Here is a 24,183-nt window from a genome sequence, read left to right on the forward strand (position 1 = left end):
TTTTGACGCTTCTCAAGTGTTTGCACAAAAGCAGTTGACAGCACTGCCAGTGTGCAAATATTATTTGTCCATCAGTGCTCCTTCACAGGTAGGGAGAGGTCTGTATCTGATGTGCCTCTAAATTGTGTTCATCCCCTACGGAAAAGGGGCATGCAGATTAACTCTCAGGTCAGAAGCAGCTAGACACAATTAAAATGCTTTCCTCCTGTATAGCCAAAAAGGAAAACAAACATGGAATGCTTACATTGCCTAAAGGTGTATTGACAGCAGGTTAATGAAGTGTTGTAGGTTTCTGAGTTTCTGTGAAGTATCTACCAGACTCTGTGCCATATCTGTATCTTGATTCAAGTTGTGAATCTTTACATATACCTTGACGTGTGCACGCAAATATTGTTGAATTTGAAATTAGAAAACAAAACAATGTTGAGTTGATTTCACCTGCGTGAAAGGGCTTCTATACTGAGGCTTTAATGAGTTTATAGAATAAAAGGTGTTTATAGAATCTGGGGGGTTTTTTAATACCAGTGCCATAGATAATCTATTTAGAATCAAATTTCACAGCTCTCATCTGTGTGCATTGTGGGAGATAACGAACAAAATCTTTCCCAGTGTGCCAAGACTTAAAAAGTGGGTGTTTATTATAGATTGTTGTAATTTACCAAGAAATCTTTCTTATACAGGCTGTGAATCTTAGTCTACTTCCCAAACTCTGTAGAACAAAATATGAACAAGTATTTTTAGCATTTCATGCATTTTCATTTGTTTTTGTGAATAGGGGTTCTGAGAGATGCTTAATTTTTAAAAGAAATGGAGATTAATTTTCACCATCTTTAGGAAGTGTGAGCAGTATTCTTTAAGTATCGTAGTTTTTCTTGACTATCTAAAGTGCTGTGTTGCATCATCTTCATGTTTTAAAATCTTTTCTTAAAGTATTGTAGTTTTTTTTTAAAAGCAATATCAGAATTTCGTCTTGTTTATCTTAAGAAAAGCCAGACCTGAATAACACTTTTTACAGCAATATATAGTAAATTTTCCTTTAACATCAAAATCAATGAACATACTTATAGCACACATTTGTATACTTTTACAGCCTTCTGCCTCTATCTGTAGCAAATAAATATAATTCTGTCTGCCTATATTCAAATTTACTACAGTTATCCTGTGTGCTAGAGTTCCTACACATCACCCACTACAACTTCCTGTTTCATGCTCGGGAAAAATCAGGCAGGGAGCTTTAGTGTAGCCCACACAACTCGGGATTAAGGTACAGTGGATCACTTCACATTTATGGTGAGCCAGAAGCATGCACTTGAACAGTTACCGTGGCTTAGACCGTTTGTAGTGACATGATCCTCTGCCTGAGCTTTAAGCAGACTGTATCACTCCAAGTCATACTGGAAACCACCTTTCTTCATCATTAAAAATGCCTGCAAATTAATTCTGAGGAAAAAAAAAAAGTAGAAGGATTTACTGTTTCTTTGTTAATTAAGAACTGGGGGGTACGGTATAAGAAATTAAGATGATAAAGAACACATTCTGCTACATAAACTTCTGTCTGTATGAAAGCAGTCAATGTGCGTTTTCATTTCTGGGAAACAAAAAAAGATGGACTTCCTCAAGTCAATCGTATGTTTTACATCTGTTGCCCATGAATGACAAGTGGTGTGTTGCTTTTTTGTTTTCTTTTTACTGTAGTAGTTGTGGCTTTCTAGAGAGCAGTAACTATAGAGCAAAAAGGTAGTCATAGACTCGCTCATTTGGGCTGCTGGTAGCTATGTTAACATTAACTAACTGCCAGATGTCCCCTTGCAGAACGCATTAGCTTGCTTTTATTGGAAAATCTGCATACTTATTTTACATATTTTAATACATTCTCTAGAATTATTTACCCATATGTACTCATGTTGAAAATCTTTACTTGGTTATTGCCTTTAACTTCATCTCCTCTGCTTCACTAGGCTAGGCAGTGGAAAAAAAAATAATTGCCTATTGAATGTTCATTTCTACTTGTTCTGAAATTGTGTAATGGTTCCACTATTAATCCTTACCTTTTCTCTCCTCCTATTTTTGAAACTTTTGCTTTGACCTGTATGTAAAGATTTTAATGAGCACAGTCTCTCCTTCTTCCATGTAGTGCAGGTTGTAATTTAAGTGTCTTGCTAGTATTTTGTAAAGTAAAACTCTGTAGGTTTGAAAACGAATGAAAACCAAAATGAATTATGAATAAAGTTTAGCTTTTGTGTTCTTGACTGTAAATCTTTGTCTTGCACCTCATTTTAAATAAATTACACAAAATAAGAAATTGGTAGTTGTAGTAATGTAGCTCCTGTACTTCAGTTGGCTGGCAGACTAAGGAAATAATCCTCATGAATACTTCAGGGTCAAAACTCGTGGCAGAAAAAGTGCAGTTTTAGAGGAAGATCAAAGAAACATACCTCAATTAGGGTAACAGTATAGGAGGCGTGGTCTCTTTAATTAGCAAAGAAGTGAGTATTTTTATAGAAGTGTAAGAACGGTTTCTGAATGCCAGTTCAGCAAACTAGCGTGCTTTATTGCAGTAGTGTGTGCAGAGTCAGGGCCATGCTCATTAGGGCTGTATCATACTTCCCCAAAACCAAATGCCGTGAAGGCAAACACCTTGGTGGATTCTCTTCTGTTGGTAGCATCTTAGGGTGATGGGGTGAGCCCCAGGAGTAATGATTTTAGGCATGCAGATTCTAGTGAGGGGGAAGAGGATTGTGAACAACAGAGTTTCCCCTGAAGCAGACTGGTCAGGTAATAATGCCAAGAAACTGTGGACAGTCAGCAGAGAGAAACTACTCTTATTTCTAGTCAAGAGAAAAGCAAACTGGCTCTACAGGGGAGAGGGGTCTTGCAAGTGAGATGGAGAAGCAGTGTGCAGGAGGTGGACAAAAAGGTTCAAGTTAAAGTAACAAATATACATATGCATTTGCTATGTGCACCCTGTTTATATTTCTTACGCTAACTAAAGGGAGGGGAAGGAGGCTTTGTGAACTCTGAAAAGTCTGTGCCTCTCCTGTGTCTGTCCCTAAACAGTGGTGTAGATGTTGGATTAAGCTGTTGAAGAACCTGAACTGATAGCCCAGGTCCTGAGGACCTGCGTGACTGTGCCTTGGCACCTCTGTTAAAAGATTTTGATGTGTACTTTTCCAGTCAGGAGCAGGATCTTTTGTTTTGCAGTATCCAGTGCTACATACCTTCACTTGAGAACATGGATAGTGCTAGAAGATTCTCAAATCTGTTGCCACTAGCAGTTATCAGGACTGCTTTGTCTGTTACTTTGCTTCTGTGCTGAGTTTCAAGCATGCATGGGAGAGGATGTGCCTTTGCACCTGATGTTTTAGTTGGGACCCCGTACAGTCTGGAACCATCTCGGTCCCATACCTGCCTTCTCTTTACTTCTTTACTGCACCCTTGTTTTTTCAAGTTATCTTAACCCTACATCTGTGATGATGTAATTTTTCTACTCTGTCTCCAGTTGACAACAACTTTCGACTCCTACCTCCTGTAGTCTGAGTTCATTATCTTTCCCCCCCTCTCTTTCCCTGTAGTGCAGCACAAAGGAATTCCAGCCACTCCAGCCAGTAAGTCAGCTTTGTGGGAGGGCCCAACTTAAATGCCACTATGCATGGGGAATGAACAAGAACAACTAGAGACGTGCATGCCTGCAGGGCTATGGTCTTATTCGCATCACAGAAACGTGGTGGGGTGGCTCTTATAACTGGAGTGTTGGAATGGAAGGATACAGGCTCTTTAGGAAGGACAGGCAAGGGAAACAAGGAGGGGGTGTCATCCTCTATGTCGGTGACCAGCTGGAGTGCATAGAACTCTGCCTGGGGATGGATGAGGAGCTGACAGAGAGATTATGGGTCAGGATTAAAGGGAGGGCAGGGACAGGTGACATTGCAGTGTACAGTGACATTACACTACAGGCCACCCGACCAGGAAGACCGAGCAGATGAGGCCCTCAATAGATAGGAGCAGCCTCACATTCACAAGCCCTGGTCCTCACGGGGGACTTCAACCACCCTGATACCTGTTGGAGGGACATCACAGCAGGGCATAAGCAATCCAGGAGGTTTTTGGAATGTGTTGGTCATAACCTCCTTCTCCAAATGACAGAGGAGCCAATGAAGAGAGGTGCTATGCTGGACCTTGTTCTCACCAGTGAGGAGGGGCTGGTGGGGAATGTGAAGCTCAAGGGCAGCCTTTGCTGCAGTGACCATGAAGTGGTGGAGTTCAAGATCCTTAGGGTGGTGAGGAGGGTGCACAGTAAGCTCACTACCTTGGACTTCAGGAGAGGAGACTTTGACCTTTTCAGGGACCTGCTTGGGTAGAGTACCATGGGATAAAGCCCTGGAAGGAAGAGGGGCCCAGAAAAGCTGGTTAATATTCAAGGATAACCTCCTCCAAGCTCAGGAGCAATGCATCCCAACAAAGAGGAAGTCAGGCAAAAATGCTAGGAGGCCTGCATGAATGAACAAGGAGCTCCTGGACATGCTCAAAACCAGGTGGGTCAGGGCAATCCCAAGCACAAATAAAGCCTGAGCAGAGAATGAATTGAGAGCAGCCCTGAGGAGAAGGACTTTGGGGGGTTGGTTGGATGAGAAGCTCAACATGAGCTGGCAATGTGTGCTCGCAGCCCAGAAGGCCAACCATGTCCTGAGCTGCATCAGTGTGTGACCAGGAGGTCGAGGGAGATGATTCTGCCCCTCTACTCTGCTCTTGTGAGATCCCACCTGGAGTACTGCGTCCAGCTCTGGGGCCCCCAGCATAAGAAGGACGTGGACCTGTTGGAGCGAGTCCAGAGGAGGACCATGAAGATGATCAGAGGGCTGGAAGACCTCTCCTGTGAGAACAGGCTGGGAGAGCTGGGGTTGCTCAGTCTGAAGAAGAGGAGGCTTCAAGGAGACCTTATAGCAGCCTTCCAGTACCTGAAGGGGGCCTACAGGAAAGCTGGGGAGGGGCTCTTTATCAGGGAGTGTAGTGATAGGATAAGGGGTAACAGTTTTAAACTGAAAGAGGGTAAATCTTAATTAGATACTAGAAGAAATTATTTCCTGTGAGGGTGGTGAGACAGTGGAAGAGGCTGTGCAGGGAAGTTGTGGATGACCCATACCTGGAGATGTTCAAGGCCGGGTTGGATTGGGCTTTGAGTAACTTAGTGTCCCTGCCCATGGCAGGGGGGTTGGAACTAGATGATCTTTAAGGTCCCTTTCAACCCAAACCGTTCTATGATTGTATGAAATCTAGGTGGCCAAATCTGCCCATAACTCTCCCATCTCATTGTATACCTCAATGTGTCTCTGTGTCCTTTTGTACACTCCACAAATGATTATTTCAGCTTGTGATCTTATTACAGAGTTCAAAGGTTTTGGGGGAGGAAGAGAAAAGATTTAGTAGAAGAGTGGCTGAAGCAAGCGTTCCATGCAAGTGAAGCTGGGAGCTGCTGTGCCTTTGAAGGGCTCATGTAGGCCAGTAGCATATGTAACATAGTTGAGGAATCACTGGGTTGAAGCAAAATGTGGTGACCTTGTAATTTCAGTCAGCCCTGTTGGGTTAGTCTGTATTCTTGACTGAAATAGAATTTGAGAGTTTTAAACAGTATTTGATATGGTCAGTAATGTACAATGAAATCTTTCCTTTTTGTGAGATTGCATGAAACCCCATTTCATTCCAAGGTAAGGACCATAAAGTGCAACCTTAGAGCAAGCCTCCGGCCTCAGGAATACTGATAAGATCTTAGTCAGGAATGTGTTCTAGGAATTACTTCTGCTGCCTCATTGTTTAGATTGCCATCTCATTTACCAAAACATTTATTCTCTGACAGTCATTGCTTTCTCTTTCCGTTCGGATAGAGAAAATCTCAACAAGGTTTTTTTGGAGCAGAGGCTTGTCTAAGTCTTCTGTCGAAACAGGGAGACCTCTTCTTTCAAATAATAATAATATAAAAATATGTATGTATGGTTCACAGTCTGAGAGTCAGATCTTGCATCTGTGCCCAACTGGTATTAGACCTCTAATTTTGATTGTATAAATATAAATTTGACCATAACATTAATCCTGTTACTTATGTACTACCTATGGACTCTTGGTAATGTTTTGTACTTAAAAATTAGCCTTTCTGTTGCTAATCATATCAGTGCCACAAACCTCAGTGCCAGCTAAGCTGGGTCTGCTTCTGATGTCTGCATTATTTAAGCCATTAGATGTAAAGTGCCAGGGCAATGGGTAACTTCTGCCCGGAATCATCATTGGTTTTTCACTCAGTGGTGAGAATTGAAATAGTACAAGGACATGCCCTGAATTATTAAGAAATTACGATGCTTTCTCTAAACCTGAGACGGTAACTGATTTTTATTATTTTTTTTTCTTTATTGCTCTTAAGAAAGTGTAATTATCAGATGCCAGTAAGGATGAATCACCTTGTATTCTCCCAAGTACAGAGCTGTGATTGTTATTTCAGTGGAAAGTGCAGCACTGGGAGATGCTAAGGGATGGAGAATGTAAACAAGAGTCTCTTGGATGGCTTACTTCTCCAATGGCCTACTCTCCTTTGCAATAGGAGCTTTGTGGTTGTCTTGTGCATAGTCATTGAAGTGCAGATATAAGGAGAAGGGCAGGTGCATTCCTGTGGTGAACATGCTGCCACTCGCCAGGATGGGTTTTGGTGGCAGAACTTCCTAGTGAAATTTGAAGGAACAGCCCTAAACAGAATAAGGGATGCTAGAAGAATAGGGTGGCACAAAAAATGCTAGAGACTGCATCCTTCCCAGTGCCTGTGGACAAGGAGCATCTCAGAGTCTTCTCTAACAATACCATCACACCACAAACTTCAAGTGGAAGAATTCGAGGTCTCTCTTGACTGGCATGGGACCTTTTAGTAGTTTTGGGACATTGGTTGAAAAGACCAAGAAGTTCCAAAACATCAAGAAATTCTTGATTTTTTTTTTTTTAAAAGAAAAAAACAAAAACACCCCACAAACCAAAACCCCCTAAAACAAAACACAACTTTAGAGCTTAGAATATCCAGATACCAAATTCTTTTAAACTATGACCGTCTTAAATGGCACAATTATTGGTTACATGTTGAATCATCTTAGCTATGTTATATGGTAGCTGGATGAATAATGTGATACTGCTTTCAGGAAGTAGTTTTCAAGGTGGTGATAGAACTGAGAGCACTTTGGAGTGGAAAATATGGAAAGAAAGCATGAATAAATAAAAATGAAAGACTGTACTTTGCTCTTATGCCACTTCAATAATTAAGCTGTCTCTGTATTGATTATTAGTAGAACTGTGGAATAGGTTGTGCGCTATATATATTTGCATCTATTCTGTCTGCTGTTGTATACAAATAGAAGAGCTCATTGGTACACTTAGTTTTTTATGATTTTAATCAAAACTGCTTTGTTGAAATTAAATGTTAGCAAATACCAAGGAAGACCATGTAGTTGCCTGACAGCTGACTAAGTTTTACAGACAAGTAAGAGGCATTGCAAGTTTGTAGTTATAAAGTAATGCTTTTTCAGGCTTTACAAGTAATTTTTTAGATTGTTGAGGCCTATGGTTTTTAGGGGGACTTAAGTACAGGAACTACTCCACAAAACTATTTGCTTAAGCGTTGAGTGTTGTTCAACTTAAAATTGTTTCCTTTGGAAAGGAAAACTGGAAATAGTGTTTCTTTTATTGTTGCTGCAAAAGATGACAATTTTGGTACTTATTTAATGCAACGTGTCAAGCTAAAATAATGAGACGTGTCTAGATTGAGTTAAAGTAGACTTTAAATATCTTCAGAAAGCAATTAAAAGCAAAAGAATATGCTGCCATCAATGCTATCTCACATTCACATTTAAAGCAGGATTTTCTATGGTAACAATATGGATCTTGAGTTATTTCATTGGTTTCTAGTGAGAGCTGAATTTAAAAAAGAAAAGTCCTCAAATCAACAAAGGATTAATTGTAAATAATAATAATAATAATAAAAAAGAAATAACACTTGTGGAATCTCAGTTACACAAGAAATCAGAAAAAGTATAACCATATCCTTATTACTTCAATGTATTGCAATGTTAAGTTATTTTGAGACTTGTAAGATGTGTCTCTCTGTATGCTCTTGGCGCTCTGGACATTTGTTAAGGACTAGTTTAAAAAAATGAATTTTCGTCCTTGTTCTCCCAGGAGCTGGCAAGCTGTGGCTGGAATAAAAAAGAGAAATACAGTTCTGCACCAAATGCTGTTGCTTTCACCAGAAGATTCAATCACGTGAGTTATTTTTTTTTTCCAGTGTCATTACACGTAGACATTTTAAAAGTCTGGGGAATTAAGTGTTCTGGCACATCACTTTTATTCCTACTCACAGCCGATTACTTGAAAACTTAAAGTATCTGCTGTAAGGAGTTCCTCGTCTTCAGGATATACAGAAAGACCAAAACAGTACTGAAGAAATAGCTGTGTTTTTGTTTTAAATAGCAGTTATTGATGAAACAGGAAAATATTAAGTGATACTTCTGTATTTTTTTTCCCCCCCCTCTATAAATGCTGGCTGTCCTTTACATAAAGACCGAATCATCATTACAGGTTAAAGGCTTATTGCCATACAGGATTTCTGGAGTAGTAATTAGATGTCATTTCTTTCTGTGTTAGTTGAGTGTCTCTTGCTTCTCATAGATGTTCTTGACCCTATAAATAGGAGCTTTCTGTTGGTATGGTTACCTTTCTAAGGTGTTTCTGGGCAAACTTTTAAAATTCCAAACACTGTACAAAACTTGTTCTTTAACTCTCTGTTTGGCATAATTTTTCCAGTGGTGTATTTGTGATTTATGGCTCTCTTACTTAAAAATTTTTCTGTGTAATATCAACTTTTAAAATAAGATCAGAATTTTACCTTTCTCCACAATTAAAGCTGTAGGACTCCAGCTATGTACTTAGCTAACCAAGCCTCAAAACTGTAATGCTTTTTTTACGTAATGCCATATTTTGTATTTCAGATGAAGTAATTCTGTGACACTCGTCTCTCCTCTTGTAACTGTTTAATTATGTCTCTAACTTACAACCTCTATTCCAAACCTATCTTCTGTGCCCAGCCTCAGATCTACAGGCATCTTTGTTAATCATCTAAACCTCGGACCAAACCTCTAACCTTTTCAGGTGTTTTTTTTTTCTATTAATTGTTGTGTACTTTCTCACTTCCCGTTATTGCTCACATCCAGGATATGACTAAATCCTCTTACTTCTCATTGACAACACTTAACAATATTTCTTAACCTTCTAATGACTGAAATGCTTGCCTAGATATGGGTTTTGGGCACTTGCCTCATTCCCCTCTTGACTGAAGAGAAAATGTTACACCGCAGACTCCTTGTGACCGTACCATCTATTGAAATCTGGGGATTTTGGGGTTGGGATTTTGTTTTTTGTTGGTGTTTTTGATTTGGGTTTTTTTGGTTCGTGTGTTTGTGTGTTGGTTCTGGGTGGTGGGGTTTTTTTTCTTTTGCATTTAGTAGAAATTTTCCTGATATAGCTTTTGAAGCTGCTCCTTTATTAACTACATATGCAGCCTGAGGCTACTTTTACACTAATACTTTTTATGCTAATCTTACTGATATACCAGTGATCTCAACATTTGCTCTCTTGTTTAATCATGTAAGTTATCTCTTCAAAGAAACGTTTTGTTTTGCTGAATATTCTGAAATGTTTTTGTCGTAAGGGCCATGTTAGGCAGTGTACCTTATCAAAGATCTTGTTTCTCATCAGTTACTGTATAATGTACTAAAGAACTGCAGGAATTGACCAAACAGAAAGTCTTCAGACATATTAAAGAATTGGTAAAATATGCTTAGTAGCAAGAAGGAGGGGAAACCTTATCACGGGAATAATCAAATCAACTGTCTGCAAACTGACAGTTTGTCATTACAGAACTACTGTTTAAAAATATTTAGAGTGTAAAATACATTAAGGACAGAGGGAAGGTTTGTCTTGTACAGCTCACTTTAAAAGTAGCTGTTAAAGATCTTAAATGTTGCTAAAATGCTAACTATTGTTAAATAGTGTTTAGAAAACTTCTAAATACAGGATTTTTAGATTAATGTATAGGAATTCCATCATGCCAGCAAAATCACATTAGTTTATTATTGTAATCCTATCTTAAGTCTCCCCTTCTTATTTATCCTAATGACTTTTTGGTTTTGTGATCATTTTAATTTTTAAATTTTTTAGAGAATGTTTCTGTATTTTACTCTGTGGAACACTTGTCAAATCTGTTCATTGGATTATTAATTGCTGAGTGATATTTTTGTGTGTGTTCAGTCTTAGTTTTTGTAAAAATCCACACAAAACTGGCTATATGCACACAATGGGCAATAAGGAGAATAAGATGCTAGAAATACTTGCCTTTTAGTAATATGTTTCTTCATAATAGTTGATAGTCCTCTTTCCCTGGAAAGAATTGCTATCTGCTAAAGGGAGCCTTGCATATTTTCATTACCCCGGAGCGCATGTTAGATAGTTGTTGATAGTCACTGGCTATTTTATCTGTCTTAATTTCCTCTTTCTACAATGCTTCATTTGTGTCAAAGAACTCTTGATTCAAAGATAGGGCAATCTGAAAGAAACTATAAAACTAGGTGACTCTCAGAGGTCTGTAGTGTCTTTGAGCTTGTTCAGTATGTTCAATGGACTAAAAGACCTACATTGCTGTTTTAGGTTTTTTCAGTATGGTAAAGGATGAACCTTGAATAAAACGCAGCTCTCTGACTGGCTTTGAGCAGTTGTCTACAGAATTTCTTGTACTGTTTCTCTTCCCCCTCCCTTCCCTTTGGCTTTGCATCTGAAGGCCTTGCTAGAAATGATGCAGTCAGAAAGACTTATTTGTAAACTCTCCTTTTGTGTAGCTTATTTTTGGGGAACGCCAGAAGACCAATAAACATAAAACCAGAATATAATAGCTTTAAGATTGATGCCATAACAGCCAGTCTATGGTTCTCTTTGAATGTCGTTGTATATTCCATATAGTGGTACATACACAAATATAGCTGCGGATTTTCTTGTCATAAGGTTTAGGTTTGTAATTAAGCCTCACTCCAGTCGCGTGTTTTCTCTGCAGCTATAAAAGTTGGATGTTCCCCTCTGTCAGTTGACAGGTTCCTTCACTGAGAATATCTTTGATAATGACTTCTTAAGAGCCTTCCTAGTATCTTGAAAAGTACAATTTCTGTTGTCTTTAAGGCCTAGCGAAGACCTTTCTATCTGACAGAGCCTGTCCCTGGCTTTCATTTCCCTACTGGGTTTCAGATGTGTTGGCTGCTGCAGAAGATTTCTCTTTCGTAAATGCCTGTTATTGCTGGTTTTAATATCTAAAAGAAATACATTGCCCGCAATCTGAATTGTCCTTGGGACACCCCTAAAACAAGAACAGTGGCGAAATCTGGGGCATGTCTTTGCTGTGTCAGTGAGTTTTGTGGAGTCACCAGTGTAAACAAGACAGGCCGGTTTGAGGCTCTATTCCACCAATTATCTCTGAAGAAATGAAAAAAGCTCTTTTTTAACAGGCAGGCAGCAAGTACTTGGAGCCATTGCAATTCACCATTAAATCTTAGGCTGTCTCCTGGACTGTATTTAAAACCAAAAGACTTGAAGGTGTTTCAAGGTCTTCTTTCCTGTTTCTTTTTTTCTTTTTCCTCATTTGTTTCTGCTCTCTAAGATGTCATTCGAAAAACATTGATACAGGAGTTGTAATAGCCTGTAGAAGAAACTCTGCCTTGAAGAGTCAAATAATAGGTAATAAAGAGGAAACAAGTCCAGCTATTTAACGACTGCTCAGATGCTGGAAAACTGCTGCATGTGGCTGAGGGACATACCATTTGTAAGAAGCTCTTCTAAGAAGTTTGCATCAGCCTTTATTCTGGCAACAAGGAAAGTCATCAGTCTTACCTTCGAAGTATAGAGGGACTGGAGAGGGGAGGGAAACGGGCCAAGTGTTGTTTCAGTTGCAGGTTCCTCAACTTTTGGCTTACTGAGACAGTACTGCGGGTTATTTCTGATGTGGTGTGGGCCCACAGCTCCAAATGCGTCATTGTGGAGGACTCTTTAATTCCAATAGTAATGGCATATTTAGATTCACCATCCTTTCAGGACCAGTGAAACCCAAGAATTCCTATGGGATAGGCAGTGGCAGCTAGGACTAAGAAGGCATGGTGGAGTAAGCAATTTTCATCTTCCTTTTCTAATTTGCCTTTGTGCTCAGTTCTACCCCAGGTGCTCAGCAGAGGGTTCCTGTTGGGCACCTGCCCCACTTACCTGGGGGTTTCTAATGCTTAGACCTAAAATAAGTAATCAGGAAAATCATTGCGACTTTTGGCTTTAACGGGCATGAATACATTTCATCAAATTTTTGTTAATCTTTGAAATTTCACTGGGTTTAAATTATGCATTACGCGTCTGTCTCTTTCCTTTTTCCGCCAACTTGCCAAAAGAAAACCATGACCAGCTCTCACTTTGTAAGTAAAGAGAATATTAAATCACTAACAGCTGCTTCACAGCAAATTGGTCTGCTGATAGCATTTTGGAAACAGCAATGATTATGTGCAGTTGATTGCAGTCCACTGAGAACAAAGTAGTGTATTTCCAGCATTAGTTATGTGATAATTATATGTGATGCCTGTAAAAACAGATCGAGTTCAGGGAAGAGAAATCAATTGAATCATTCCATGCCAGGGTTTGTTTATTCTTGAAGAATACATTGCTACAGGGTACTCTATAGATCTACACATCTGCTATTAAGTATTGTTTTTAAGTATGTAATTTCTTTACGTTTTTAAAACTCTGATCTCTGCCTTTTTCAGCTTTCTTCTGAAATTTAGTTGTATACTTACATACTACTGTTGTAACTGGTAAATCTGTCAGAGTGCAAAACTGTCAATTTTGCTTCCTTATTAAACCGTTGGTCTCTACCTTTTGAAAATAAGTGTCTATCATAAATTTCAAACAGACAAGAGGATTGTATTTTTTTTTTAAGATGGTTGTTAGGAATTCACATGAAAACATTTCTTAGTTCAAGTAAAGGTAACTTGCTCTGCTGGTTACTAGATTATCATTATTAAAAACCTCTTTCTTGAGGTTTTTATTTAAATGGGAGTGGAACTATTCTGCCACAGAGCTTAAAGTATTAGAGAAACTTGTCAACTTGATTGAATACATTGGAACAATTTGAAAGCAAAAGATCCCACTTGAAAAAGGCAAGTTTTGTTTTACTACCTCTGTGAAACTGGTGTTATGTGTGTGTTGTTTTTTAACCAAATGCAAACGTTATGTAGGAGAAGGAGTTTGTCTTGAATATTGTAGTGTTCCTGAGTTGCAGTGAAGTGTGATAGTGAAATTTTGCTAGGTTTATCAGAAACTGAAAAATGGGATGGGGAAGAGGTTATTGTGCTTCCTTTGGAAACAAAACAAAAAAGACAGGGGTTCTGCTTTCGCTGCAATGATGCCAGGTCAGTACTGTCTCTTTAACATTACATGCTTTTTATGTAGCATATCAGAATGTTTTTAACAGATATTTGGAAGAATGATCCAGAAACTCTTATTAAAGAGAGAGCTTCAAATTTACCTATCTAATAATTAGCACAGAAAGCACAATTAATTTTGTAACCAACAACTATGGACTTAAAAGCACCAGTATAACAAAATTACTATTTCAGATTAAGAAATTAAGCTGTGATTTAAGAAAAGATATGTTCAAAAGTTTGGCATGGTTTTCTAGGTTGACTTTAATAGGGAAGAATATAAATACGCAAATATATGTCAAGGGTTAAATGGTGTCTTGAGCTGGTATCAAAGGCATTGATGCCCAAAGGCTGTGATTCATCTAACTGGTTGGTATTGGTGGGACAGTGTGAGAAATAATAGCATTTAAACACAGTGAGAGAGGACTTGAAGCAAAAGAACCACAAAATATGTATGGAACAAATATATATGATCTACGTGAAGAACAAACCTGGATAAAATAAAGTGGCCTATTGAAACAAAAAGGTTTATTTAAATTGTTTATTGTTCAATATTTGGAATATGTTAGATTATGGTGCTGTCTAAAGATACCAGTGAGTAGACAAGACCAGCCGAAACCCAATACCAATGCCAGTAAAAACACATCAAAAAGGAGTGGAGGTGGTTGGAGTGGAAAAGAAAGGTTAAGTGTATTTAATTCTTTATCTCCTGCTTACTCTGTCACTGAAGGGACTGGATGGCTCTAAGCTTCGAAGAAGCTTTTGCATTTTGTTCTGGTTTCTTTTTCCTGCAAGAGCTTGGAAGTGTTGAGACTGGGCTGGCTGGGACTGGGATGGAAACCAGGCTTCCTTGAGTAAACAGGAGCGCTTGTGCGGCACAGTGCTTATGTCACTGTGATACTAATGAGCTTCCATAGAAGTCAGGGCCAACCTAGTAAATTGGTTGTTTTTTCATCCTTATGAAAATGATTGAGCATCGCTCTGGATTTTGAGCAAGTGTTTCATAGTCTGGCCTACCGCAAGCGGTTTCCTATTACATCAACCCTCTGTTAACTTGAGACTGATGAGATATGGGATTTTAAGGCATAGCAATATGGTCTTGTCTCTACCTGATTCTTTATGATATAAAAACCTATGTTAAAAGTTTAAATTCCCTTGATTTTGAAAGGGAAAGAATCTCCTTAGAAACTCATTCGTCAGTCAAGGGAAAAGTTGGTTTTCTCAAGCTGCGTAACTACAGCAGAACGTTGAAACTGAGGTTTAACTTTTTTTGACAATATTTTGAAGTACTGTCAAAAATTTTAGTATTTATGTATTCAGTACTTATGTATTTTATAATAATGCTGTTTGCACAGAATCATTTTTTATATTTGTCAGGGTAACACAGTTTGTCTGGAGATACTTTGTTTAAAAAAAAAAAAAAGAAAAGAAAGGAAAAAGAAAACTGAGCTCCGTGGCTAATTCTTTCCTGGCTAATACAGCCTTACACAAACAGACCAAGGGAAAGCAGTTGTTATGCAAGATGTTTGTGGGTTTTTTGGTGTTTTTTTTTTTTGTAATTCTTCCACTTTCCGGTTCCAAAGAACTGTTGTGTTTTGACATCCCAGTTCTCATCAGATCATTGTAACTTCACTGAAAACGTAATAATTTTGGAGGTGAGGCTCTTCCCCTGCTATTCTGCATAAAGAGCTGTCATACTGTACAACGTGAAACTGGATAAACAGGATATTTCATTTTTTAATTGAAAACTTGGGCAGGAAGGTGAATATATATGCAATGTTAGTTTGCAAGAGGTAGTTTACCATCACTTAAAAATTAAAGCATACTGAATATAACAGTGATTTTTATACGACAGTGAAATTAGTCCTATAAAACTTAACAGCTGAGTATGGTAGCGTGCTGTGTATTAGCAGGTAATAGGCATAGCCAGCAATAAGAGTACAAACTATAAACTCTAGGTTATAGCAAAGGCTTCCTACCTTAAGTTCCAATTTTGTTCAGGTGATGTTGGTCTGATGATTATTTTTATTCAGAGGTGTTGGGAATTTGGAAATGTCAGTGAACTGTTGAAGCTGTTCAGCTCACTGGAGAGTTGGCTAGTGCAGCTTTGAAGCTGTGGAAAAGCAAAATCAAAGGCTATAACTCAATTTTAGTTTTTGTATTCCTTCATTTTGTAGACTCTTAACAATTTCTACATTATTTTATTTGCTTGGGAGAATATCGTTTGAAGTTTGAGAGTGTTGTCATTTGCTTTGTGTCTGTGAGATCTCATCTTCAAACTTAGCCTGAAAACAAGTCAGTCTGCATAGACTGTACATAACTGCTGCTGCTGAGTGGTTTTTTTGAGATGTACTGGCAGCAGAATGGTTTTGCTCATTAGAAAAGCAGATCCCAATGTCTTTGTACGCAACTCACTGATGTGACAGATTTTACAAAGACAGGTTCTAGCCGCCCACACACTTACTGAGAAAAGCAGGCACCATAACATGCATTTTCCAACAAAACAGCGAGTGCTTGGCTACCAGTTATGAAAGATAAAAGATTCAATTCTAAATATGTTAGATTCACTAATTTGATTTAAGCAACTGCTTGACCATGTAATGGTAGAAGGTATCTTGGATAAGAACAAGCAGAAAAACAGAGCAAAACGCTTTGAAGAAGGTTTTTTGTTAGTATCTGGGATATATTGGTTGGGATTTTACAGTATAAGCATTTGCATCTTCTAGTATGTATTCAACTTTATAGATGGAAGTTGAATGCTTGTGAGACTTCTAATGTTTTACTTCTGAAATAAAAATATTAAAAGTGTAATGTTGAAACTCTATATTTTAAAAAAGCAAATTTTCTTCTTTCTAGGTAAGCTTCTGGGTTGTTAGAGAGATTCTACATGCACAAACCTTAAAAATAAGAGCTGAGGTTTTGAGCCACTATATTAAAACTGCAAAGGTAAGAATTTGGACTGGTGGGTGTGTGTGGGATTCACCGTGATGAAAGTTCTTAATTTAAGTCGGTCAGTTCAAAAATACACATGGGTAAATATTTGTCTGATACCTGATTTAGCTGTGGTTGTATTTGTTTACTTGAATAGCTGTTTAACTTCTGCATGTAACAAAGTTGTCAGAAATAGTGACAGACCAAAGTTCTGAAATGGAAGTCTTTGTTTACAAAAAAAAAAAATAAATAGCTTAACTAAGGTAATGCAAAGATGCCTTATTTCAAATATTGTTTATCAGATAATATAATTTACTGGATGTGTTTTCTAAAAACCAAAATGCTGTGCGTAGAATCAGTTCAAACAGCATCGGTGGGAACAGGAGTAGTTTGTTTTTAATATTGGAAGGAAAGGATCTGTTATCTCTTGTTTCGGTTGTGGCATGAATAATATCAACCTAATATTGTTACAAAAATATACCTGAACTCGGAAAACATTTTAGAGCTCTCATCCTGTGATATCTTCCTGAAAACCTTTAGGACTGACGTTCATAAGAAAAGGGTCAGCAAATCTTGACTTACATATAGATGAACTGGAGTCCTGGCCCTTCAAACAGAATGAAACTTCTTCATTGTAGTCTGAAGAGAGGGGTGTGTTTCACATTTTTGCTGTCAGATTGTGGCTGCCTGTTAGGACAGCTAACTTCTGTGACCACCTCAGGTGACCTGCAAAAAAAAAGATGTAAAAATTTTTGTGAATTACCTTGGTATTCATTTTGCAAATGCATTCTTTGTCTTGGTATGCACATTTTTTTAAAGTAGTAATATTTTACTTCTATGGGATTTGACTAGCAATTAGTTAGTTGAACTTTACTTACCTATGAGTTGTAAAAATCACAGTTACAAAACCCAAGAAACTATATATGGGGCAGTTTTTATATCTTTTCATTTCATTACTGTATCTATTATCTTGGCTTTGCTTGCATATAGCCATGAAGTTACTGCAGTTAGTGCCATTTGAAGGATTTTATATTTACACCAAAGCTATTACCAAAGCAGCTTGGTTCCAGAGGTCACACTAATTAACTTTTCTTCAGGGAAGCTGTAAATCTACTCTACAGTGAATTCTTTGTGCTGTCAACTATCTATCAATTGTATAGCTAGCAGTTCTTTAATGGTATCTCATACTATGTTGCTTTATGCATCAACTAATTGGATTTATTGTTGCATTCCCCTGAAGTTCCCAGACTATCCCGATTGGTTATAAGACTTCTGTTTCAATCCTGGCAGCAGCTACGGAAGTCCTTTTTTCATTTTTAATCAGCTACACTGTCCTTTGGTGTAGTGAACTTCATTACCTTCGGGGACAGGGGGGAGAAGGGTTATAGCGTAAGTGGAGGGACAAACACCAGCAGTACTATTTGGAAGAACAGCAGGACTATGGTATATGACAAATGTCCACCCCCCAAAATATTGATTGCCCTTTACACATGGTTACTAAAGAATCCTCCCAAAAGAGGATTAGGGTTGGGAAACACTTCTTCAGTAGAGGCAGACAGACTCTTGTTCATCAGTAGATATTGGAATCATAGCATTCTGGGCACCCAGACTGAAATTGCTACTAGGATGACCTGACCGTAGGCATTAAATGTGGCATTTTGAGTAATACCAATGAGGACTTCATTCTGTAAAAGGCTGTTAAGTTTTCCACCAGTGTGTTAAGTGGAGAGAGAATCATTTGCCCTGCTCCAAAACAATTAGCCAGAAAACTATCCTTGCAGTATTGCTTCCTCTGATATTCAGCATTTATTCTGAATCAAGTTAGTCTAGCTTTTTTGTCCTGTTATCTTATGAAAGGTCTCCCAATAAAGAAAACTTGGGTAACCTGAGTTTCAAGGAGGAAAAAAGGCTTTCACCATTTCTTGAATAGCAAGGGTTCCTCATATTATTGTATTGTTTCTAGCTGGAATCTTCCAAATGGGTTAAACAGGATTTGCAATGCAGTGATTGAGTATCCATTTCTCTTTATCAAAGTCTTCTTGTTAGGCATAAAACCTCAGTTTGTGTGTGCTCCACCAAAAGTCCCTGAATGTAGTTCAGATCTCTCAGTGCTCATAGCTATCGGGATAATCAATATTGCAGAAGAGCTGATGGAACAGCATTTTCTTCTGGACCATTTTTAAGCTTTTGTTACGGTAGTACCAGTAGTGAATTGGCCAAGGCAGATTGATGGTTTTGGAGACAGAGGGAAAGAAAAAAAAAAAAAAAAGGAGAGGAGGGAGATTCGAAATATGTAAGAAAATGTGCTTAAGCACAGTGTTTTGTAGAGAGGTTTAAAGAAATTTTTTTTCCACTGATCTTTTCTGTGTTCAATTTTGATTTCGGTGTTCCTTTCTACTAGTTAGTTTTAGTTGTCATATCCCAAAAATGGTCTTTCAGTGAGAGAAGTACTCCAGGTATGTGGTTTTTGAAATTTACCTGCTTGATTTCATCCTGCAACAATATTTTTGGGGTGCTTTGATGCAGCCTTGGTGGCTACATAAACCTGCGGTGCCAAATGCATTTACAGTATTAAGTACTGCTGTGATTACATCATTCACAACTGGGTTGTCCTTTTTGGCATGTGAAGTTTTAAAATTCTGTTGAATGCTATGAAAGCAATTTTTCGGGTTTGAATGTCAGAAGACTTACGGCACTTCTGATATATGTCCCAAGATATAAGCCTATATAGATTTTTTTTTTTAAGAGTTCTCTATGGACTATGAAACAGCCAGTATAACCTAATTCAATAATGAATAGATGTAGTAATGAAAATTAGGACGTGCCATAAAAGTGGCATCAGGTGTACAGCAGTTCACTGTAACTAACTCTTCATTCTAGAACATGCAAGATTTCTTTAATTTTTAGATTATTTATTCTGTATTCATTATTGACAGTGCTTGGAATGTTGTTTATTGTTATAGTATGTATTTTTTTCCTCAGAAACTGTATGAGCTGAATAATCTGCATGCTCTTATGGCAGTTGTGTCAGGCCTACAGAGCGCTCCAATCTTCAGGCTGACTAAAACGTGGGCGGTAAGTGAGCAGCAGTAGAACGGGGGGTTTAATTTATTCTTAGGAAATTACAACATTCTGTAGCTTGTTTTCAAGGATGCAGTAATTATTACAGATACTTTTAATCTTCTTGTACTGTGTATTTAATGCTTCCAGTGGCTCTTAAGTCTATGGTTTCCTGTTGAATTTTTTTTTTCCATTCTGGCATAGAAATATTTTCCTTTGAAAAATAGTTCCCTGCAGATTCTTCTAAACGCGGAGGCTTCTAATTTGGCTGGGAGCTACTTTGTATTTAGTTGCTGGAAAATTATGAATGCCAAAGGGGGGTTGTACTTCAGTCATTCAGGGCTTTATACTGTTGGAATTTTTTTTTTGCGCCATGGAGAGCAGACGTCCAGAAACTCTTGATTCAGTTTCTGTAAAGAGATTTGTAGTTTCTCTGATAACTAAATCTAGCAATTTTCCTCAGAGTCTTCAGAATTATTTTCATAGTTATAACAACTGCATTACACAGTATATTCGTAGGTCTGCTTTTGTACAGTTGTGAAGGAATGGTGTTCTTTGGAAACATTTTTTTGACATTTATTTTTTGACTGGAATTAATATTGTTTTTTGTGTAGTTGTATCCTTGGTCAAAAGAACATTAGGAATGACTTGCTCATTGATACCTCGGAGCTAAGAAAACACTGTGCTTGATTCAGCCATCCGTTGTGTAGTTATCCAGCTGTATAAACAGATGAACTGTGACACTTTCAAGTGCAATAGAAATAATCAGGTGACTGAAATACTCCTGTGCGAGGAACCCATATAAATTGTTAAAGAGCTAAAAGCTCTCACTGAAGATGTGTCAACACATCCTCGCGTGTTACAAAAAGTGTTTCTGTGTCTAATAGCTGAATGATAATGTTGTTCAGTTGATAAATGTTACCAAAATTGAATACAATTCACTCCTGTCAAGGTACTCATCTAGAATTCTGGGGTCACTTTGCAAATGCACAATTAGAGAAGATATTGTTTCAAAATACCAAAAATCTCTCTAAGGAAATCTTAAGGAATTTAACACTTCAAAATGATCTTGAGGAGAATTCAGGTTTTCTGGTTTTGTCGTGTCAATGAATTGATGCCTCCAGTTTCACATAGTTGTGATGCCAAATTGTTTTTTTTCTTTTTTTTTTGTTGTGCATGACTCAAAACAAATGTCAACTATAACCATATATTAATATAACCATATTAGTTACTAGCATAATTATGCCATTCAGAACTGGGAGTCCCCAGTTTGTTTTCCTGCTTGGTCAACCAGAGGTCCTGGTTTGTACTTATGAAGATTATTTGTGTGCTGTTGGCGTATGTATCAGTTTTTAAAGTTTGCCCCTCTTCTAGCCTCTGAAATGCCAGGTAAATTCTCACACATTTCTGCAGGTGTTTAATTCCTCATAGAATCCCAAGTGAGTCTATGCTATCATCTTGTAGAAGCCTTTGCAAATTCACGCTGCCAGATGGCTCCTAGCAGTGTGCACTGCAAGCTGATTTAGATGTCTGTCTTCTTGGAAGTTCAGTTTATCAATTCTCAAAGCAATTCTAAGCCTTTGGCTTTCTGTGTATTAAAACCAACAAAAGACACGTGAAAAGGCCCACCAAGCCATTATTTGAGTCACCAAGTCATTTGAGTATGTTAAACAGTAACCTGCCAAAACCTTCATTAAGGAAGGATTTCTTCATTTCTGAGATTATTTGATTGTGGGTTGCTATGAACTAAGTCAGGAAAATAGCCACAAGTATATTCACTCCCTAAAATAAAAAAGTCACCTTATATGGATGGAATCTAGAGTTGAAAGGGGCCATTGAATATTTGCTTGGTAATCTAATGTTCCTAAAAAAAGATGAAATTCATGTCTTCTGACGGTATGTCTGAATATGTCTGAAATTTCTCTCACCCATTGCTTGCACACCCTGTGAACTCTGGAGAATAATAAATGCTTCTGATGTGCAATTTGCCTTGTTCAAAACTTTAAAAGAAATATGAACCTTTTTAAGAAACTACTTAGAATAGAGTAGAATGCTCTACTTCTCTCCATTTAATGTAAAGGAATTCTGGATGACCAGCTAGGACTTGGGCAATGTAAGCAAATACTCATTAGACATCTGAAGTTGGGTGAGTGAATCCTGCCCCACTCTGCCAGCGCCCTGACACCTCAGCTCTCCTTTCTTGTATTTCAAAAAGGTTGTCTTCAGTAGTGGCACACTGTAATTAGAAAGCAAAGAGCAGTCTGGAAGGCTCCGAATCCTTCTCTGCTACTGTAAACTATCATCCTTAGCTTTTGTTGTCTCCGCATATATACATCTCTTTACTGTTCTTTGCATCCTTTGAGCCTAAGAGGCAGAGGGGGGAAAAAAGTGATCTAGAAAAATCAGCAGCTCCAAAACTGAAGAAATAACAGCTGGGTCCTTACTTGCACTTACAGAAACACTTAATATTGTCAGCTTCTCTGTACTTTTCTACATGAATGCAGGAAGTGGAGACATGATGAGACAAAGGAAAGTCATACAGGACCAACTTCATTCGAGATTATTTGAAAAGCCTGAAATGATATATCAGTCTTGAAGAAGAGTGTGCAAATCAGCATGTTTTGAGGGAAACACAATTAATTTCAAGTAAATTCATTAGGCTGTTACTATGCCTGCTAGTCTTGTCTTAACTTCCAGTCTGCAAAAGTATAAAAAGCCTTCCAGACACCAAACGGAGGCAAAATATTTTAGAATATTATTAAAGGCAAGCTAATCTAGGCTGATGAAACTGGAACCATCTTTAAGAAGATAAACTTCAAAATGTTTGTCACCTTCTGGTGGCTGGAAGGAAGTAATGCCTGTCTAATGTTTCTTTGTCCTGGAATTGGCAGATGTCTGCAGTTTGAATGAACATGAAATAGATGCTTTTCATCTGAATATTGGAACCAAAGCTAAAGATGAAAATTAATTGCTGGAATGTCAGAGATCAGTATGTCTTGGGAAGCAATTAACTTTTAAAAAGTGACTTTCTTCTGAAAGCCAGTGTTTAGTTTGGTGATGCGTTAGCTATCCAAATGAAGACTAGGATATAGGAAATGTAAGTAAAAAGAGCAGCTATTTCAATACTGAATTTACAGCTTTACAGAAGGGACACTTCTATCATGTTCACATAGGTTTATCTTCACTGAAAGAGAAAAGGGAATATGCATAAAAATTTAGCAATCTGACCCTTGTAATTTTTGCACTACTAAGTATCTTATAGGGGAAAAATTGTAATTGGAACTAGAACACTGAGTCTTCTGACAAAATGTTAAGTGGGAACATCTTTTACTGTTCTTTAAGTTCTGGCTTTGAATTGAAATGAAGCCTTTAATGTGGCTTTGCAGCAGTAGTTCAGCTAGATGTTTTCAAAATAACTTAGTTTTCCAATCTTACAAAGAGATCCCAGGTGCTATTAATTCTGTCCAAGGGAGGGACTTTTTTGGGGGGGGTGTGGGGGGGAGTAAATGCTGTAATTTTGAAGCACTTGTATTTAAAGAAACAAACCAGTAACAACAATTGGGGGGTGGGAGTGGAAATCTGTGATTATAAGGGTAAAAGAGAAATCATAACGATCAAACTTAAGCTCATCTGGTTTTGCCTTTTTTTGGTTTTCCTCCTAGTTATTGAGTCGAAAGGATAAAGCCACCTTTGAAAAGCTGGAGTATGTTATGAGTAAAGAAGACAATTACAAAAGACTTCGAGATTATATCAGCAGCTTGAAGATGACTCCTTGTATTCCCTATTTAGGTAAGTTGAAGTATTTCTAGTGGGAAACACTAATGACAAACGTGCTTCTCCAGTGATTACACAAATTAACATCATCTTTTAAGCATTCATGAAACTATTTCAATACTTCAGTAAAGAATCTATAACCATTAGTTGATTATGGATACTCTGTAACTGGCAAAAAGTAACATCACTAGCTTCAGAAATAAAATATCTATTAAACATCACAAACACTTCAGGTTTTACACAGAGTTTCAGTTTTCTAGGAAATTATTTTCCCATATGTTGTGTGGATATCCTGGAGAAATACTTTAACTGTTATGCCTGCTAGCACTCTTAGAGCTAAATATTTGACTGTTACAGTAATGATGGCTTTTAATTTATGAGAAGCTATAAATCACAATCTCTGAGATAATTAAGTGTAGATCTTAGGGTTTGGAGAATGGTAAAATCTGGAGATACTGATGCATTTATTTATACTAACGTGACACGAGAAACTGGGTTCTTAAAACTGACTTAGCTTTATGGAATAATTATAAGTAAATTATATTCCTGTGTATCTGAAAACTAGACAAATGTGTTTAATATGTATTGGCTTTGGTGCCAGGCTAATCTAGTATTACTTAATGTGTCTCAGTTTAGTTTGTTTAAAGTGCTCAGTGTGCTTTTTTTATGTAGCTTTTCTTTGATATCATAAGATGTCAGTAGTCACGCAAATAAAGGAAATGTTTACCCAGATTTTCCATTTCTGGGAATAATAGTCAATATATTTGCTGATAGAAGTTGCTCTTACACCTAAAGTCAAGATGTCCTCCTATGGTCACTAGGGCTTATTAAAATGAAATATCTTTGTTCCTGAAATTTTAGGTTTCCTTTACTCAGCTGGGCTGTTAACTTTTTCAAA

The 24,183-nt window shown here is 37.7% G+C and overlaps 1 protein-coding gene across 14 annotated transcripts in view; it reads left to right on the forward strand.

The window, feature by feature from the left end:
• The window catches only part of RALGPS2 (Ral GEF with PH domain and SH3 binding motif 2), a 149,814-nt gene that overhangs the window by 66,195 nt on the left and 59,436 nt on the right, over nt 1-24,183 (forward strand). For all 14 annotated transcript variants that reach the window (XM_074598790.1, XM_074598791.1, XM_074598792.1 and 11 more), the window contains 4 exons: nt 8,203-8,286; nt 16,377-16,466; nt 19,434-19,526; nt 23,174-23,300. In XM_074598790.1, the coding sequence (XP_074454891.1) occupies nt 8,203-8,286; nt 16,377-16,466; nt 19,434-19,526; nt 23,174-23,300 (394 nt within the window). The remainder of the gene's footprint in view (nt 1-8,202; nt 8,287-16,376; nt 16,467-19,433; nt 19,527-23,173; nt 23,301-24,183) is intronic.

This window comes from Larus michahellis, chromosome 8, assembly GCF_964199755.1.
Source record: "Larus michahellis chromosome 8, bLarMic1.1, whole genome shotgun sequence".
NCBI lineage: Eukaryota > Metazoa > Chordata > Aves > Charadriiformes > Laridae > Larus > Larus michahellis.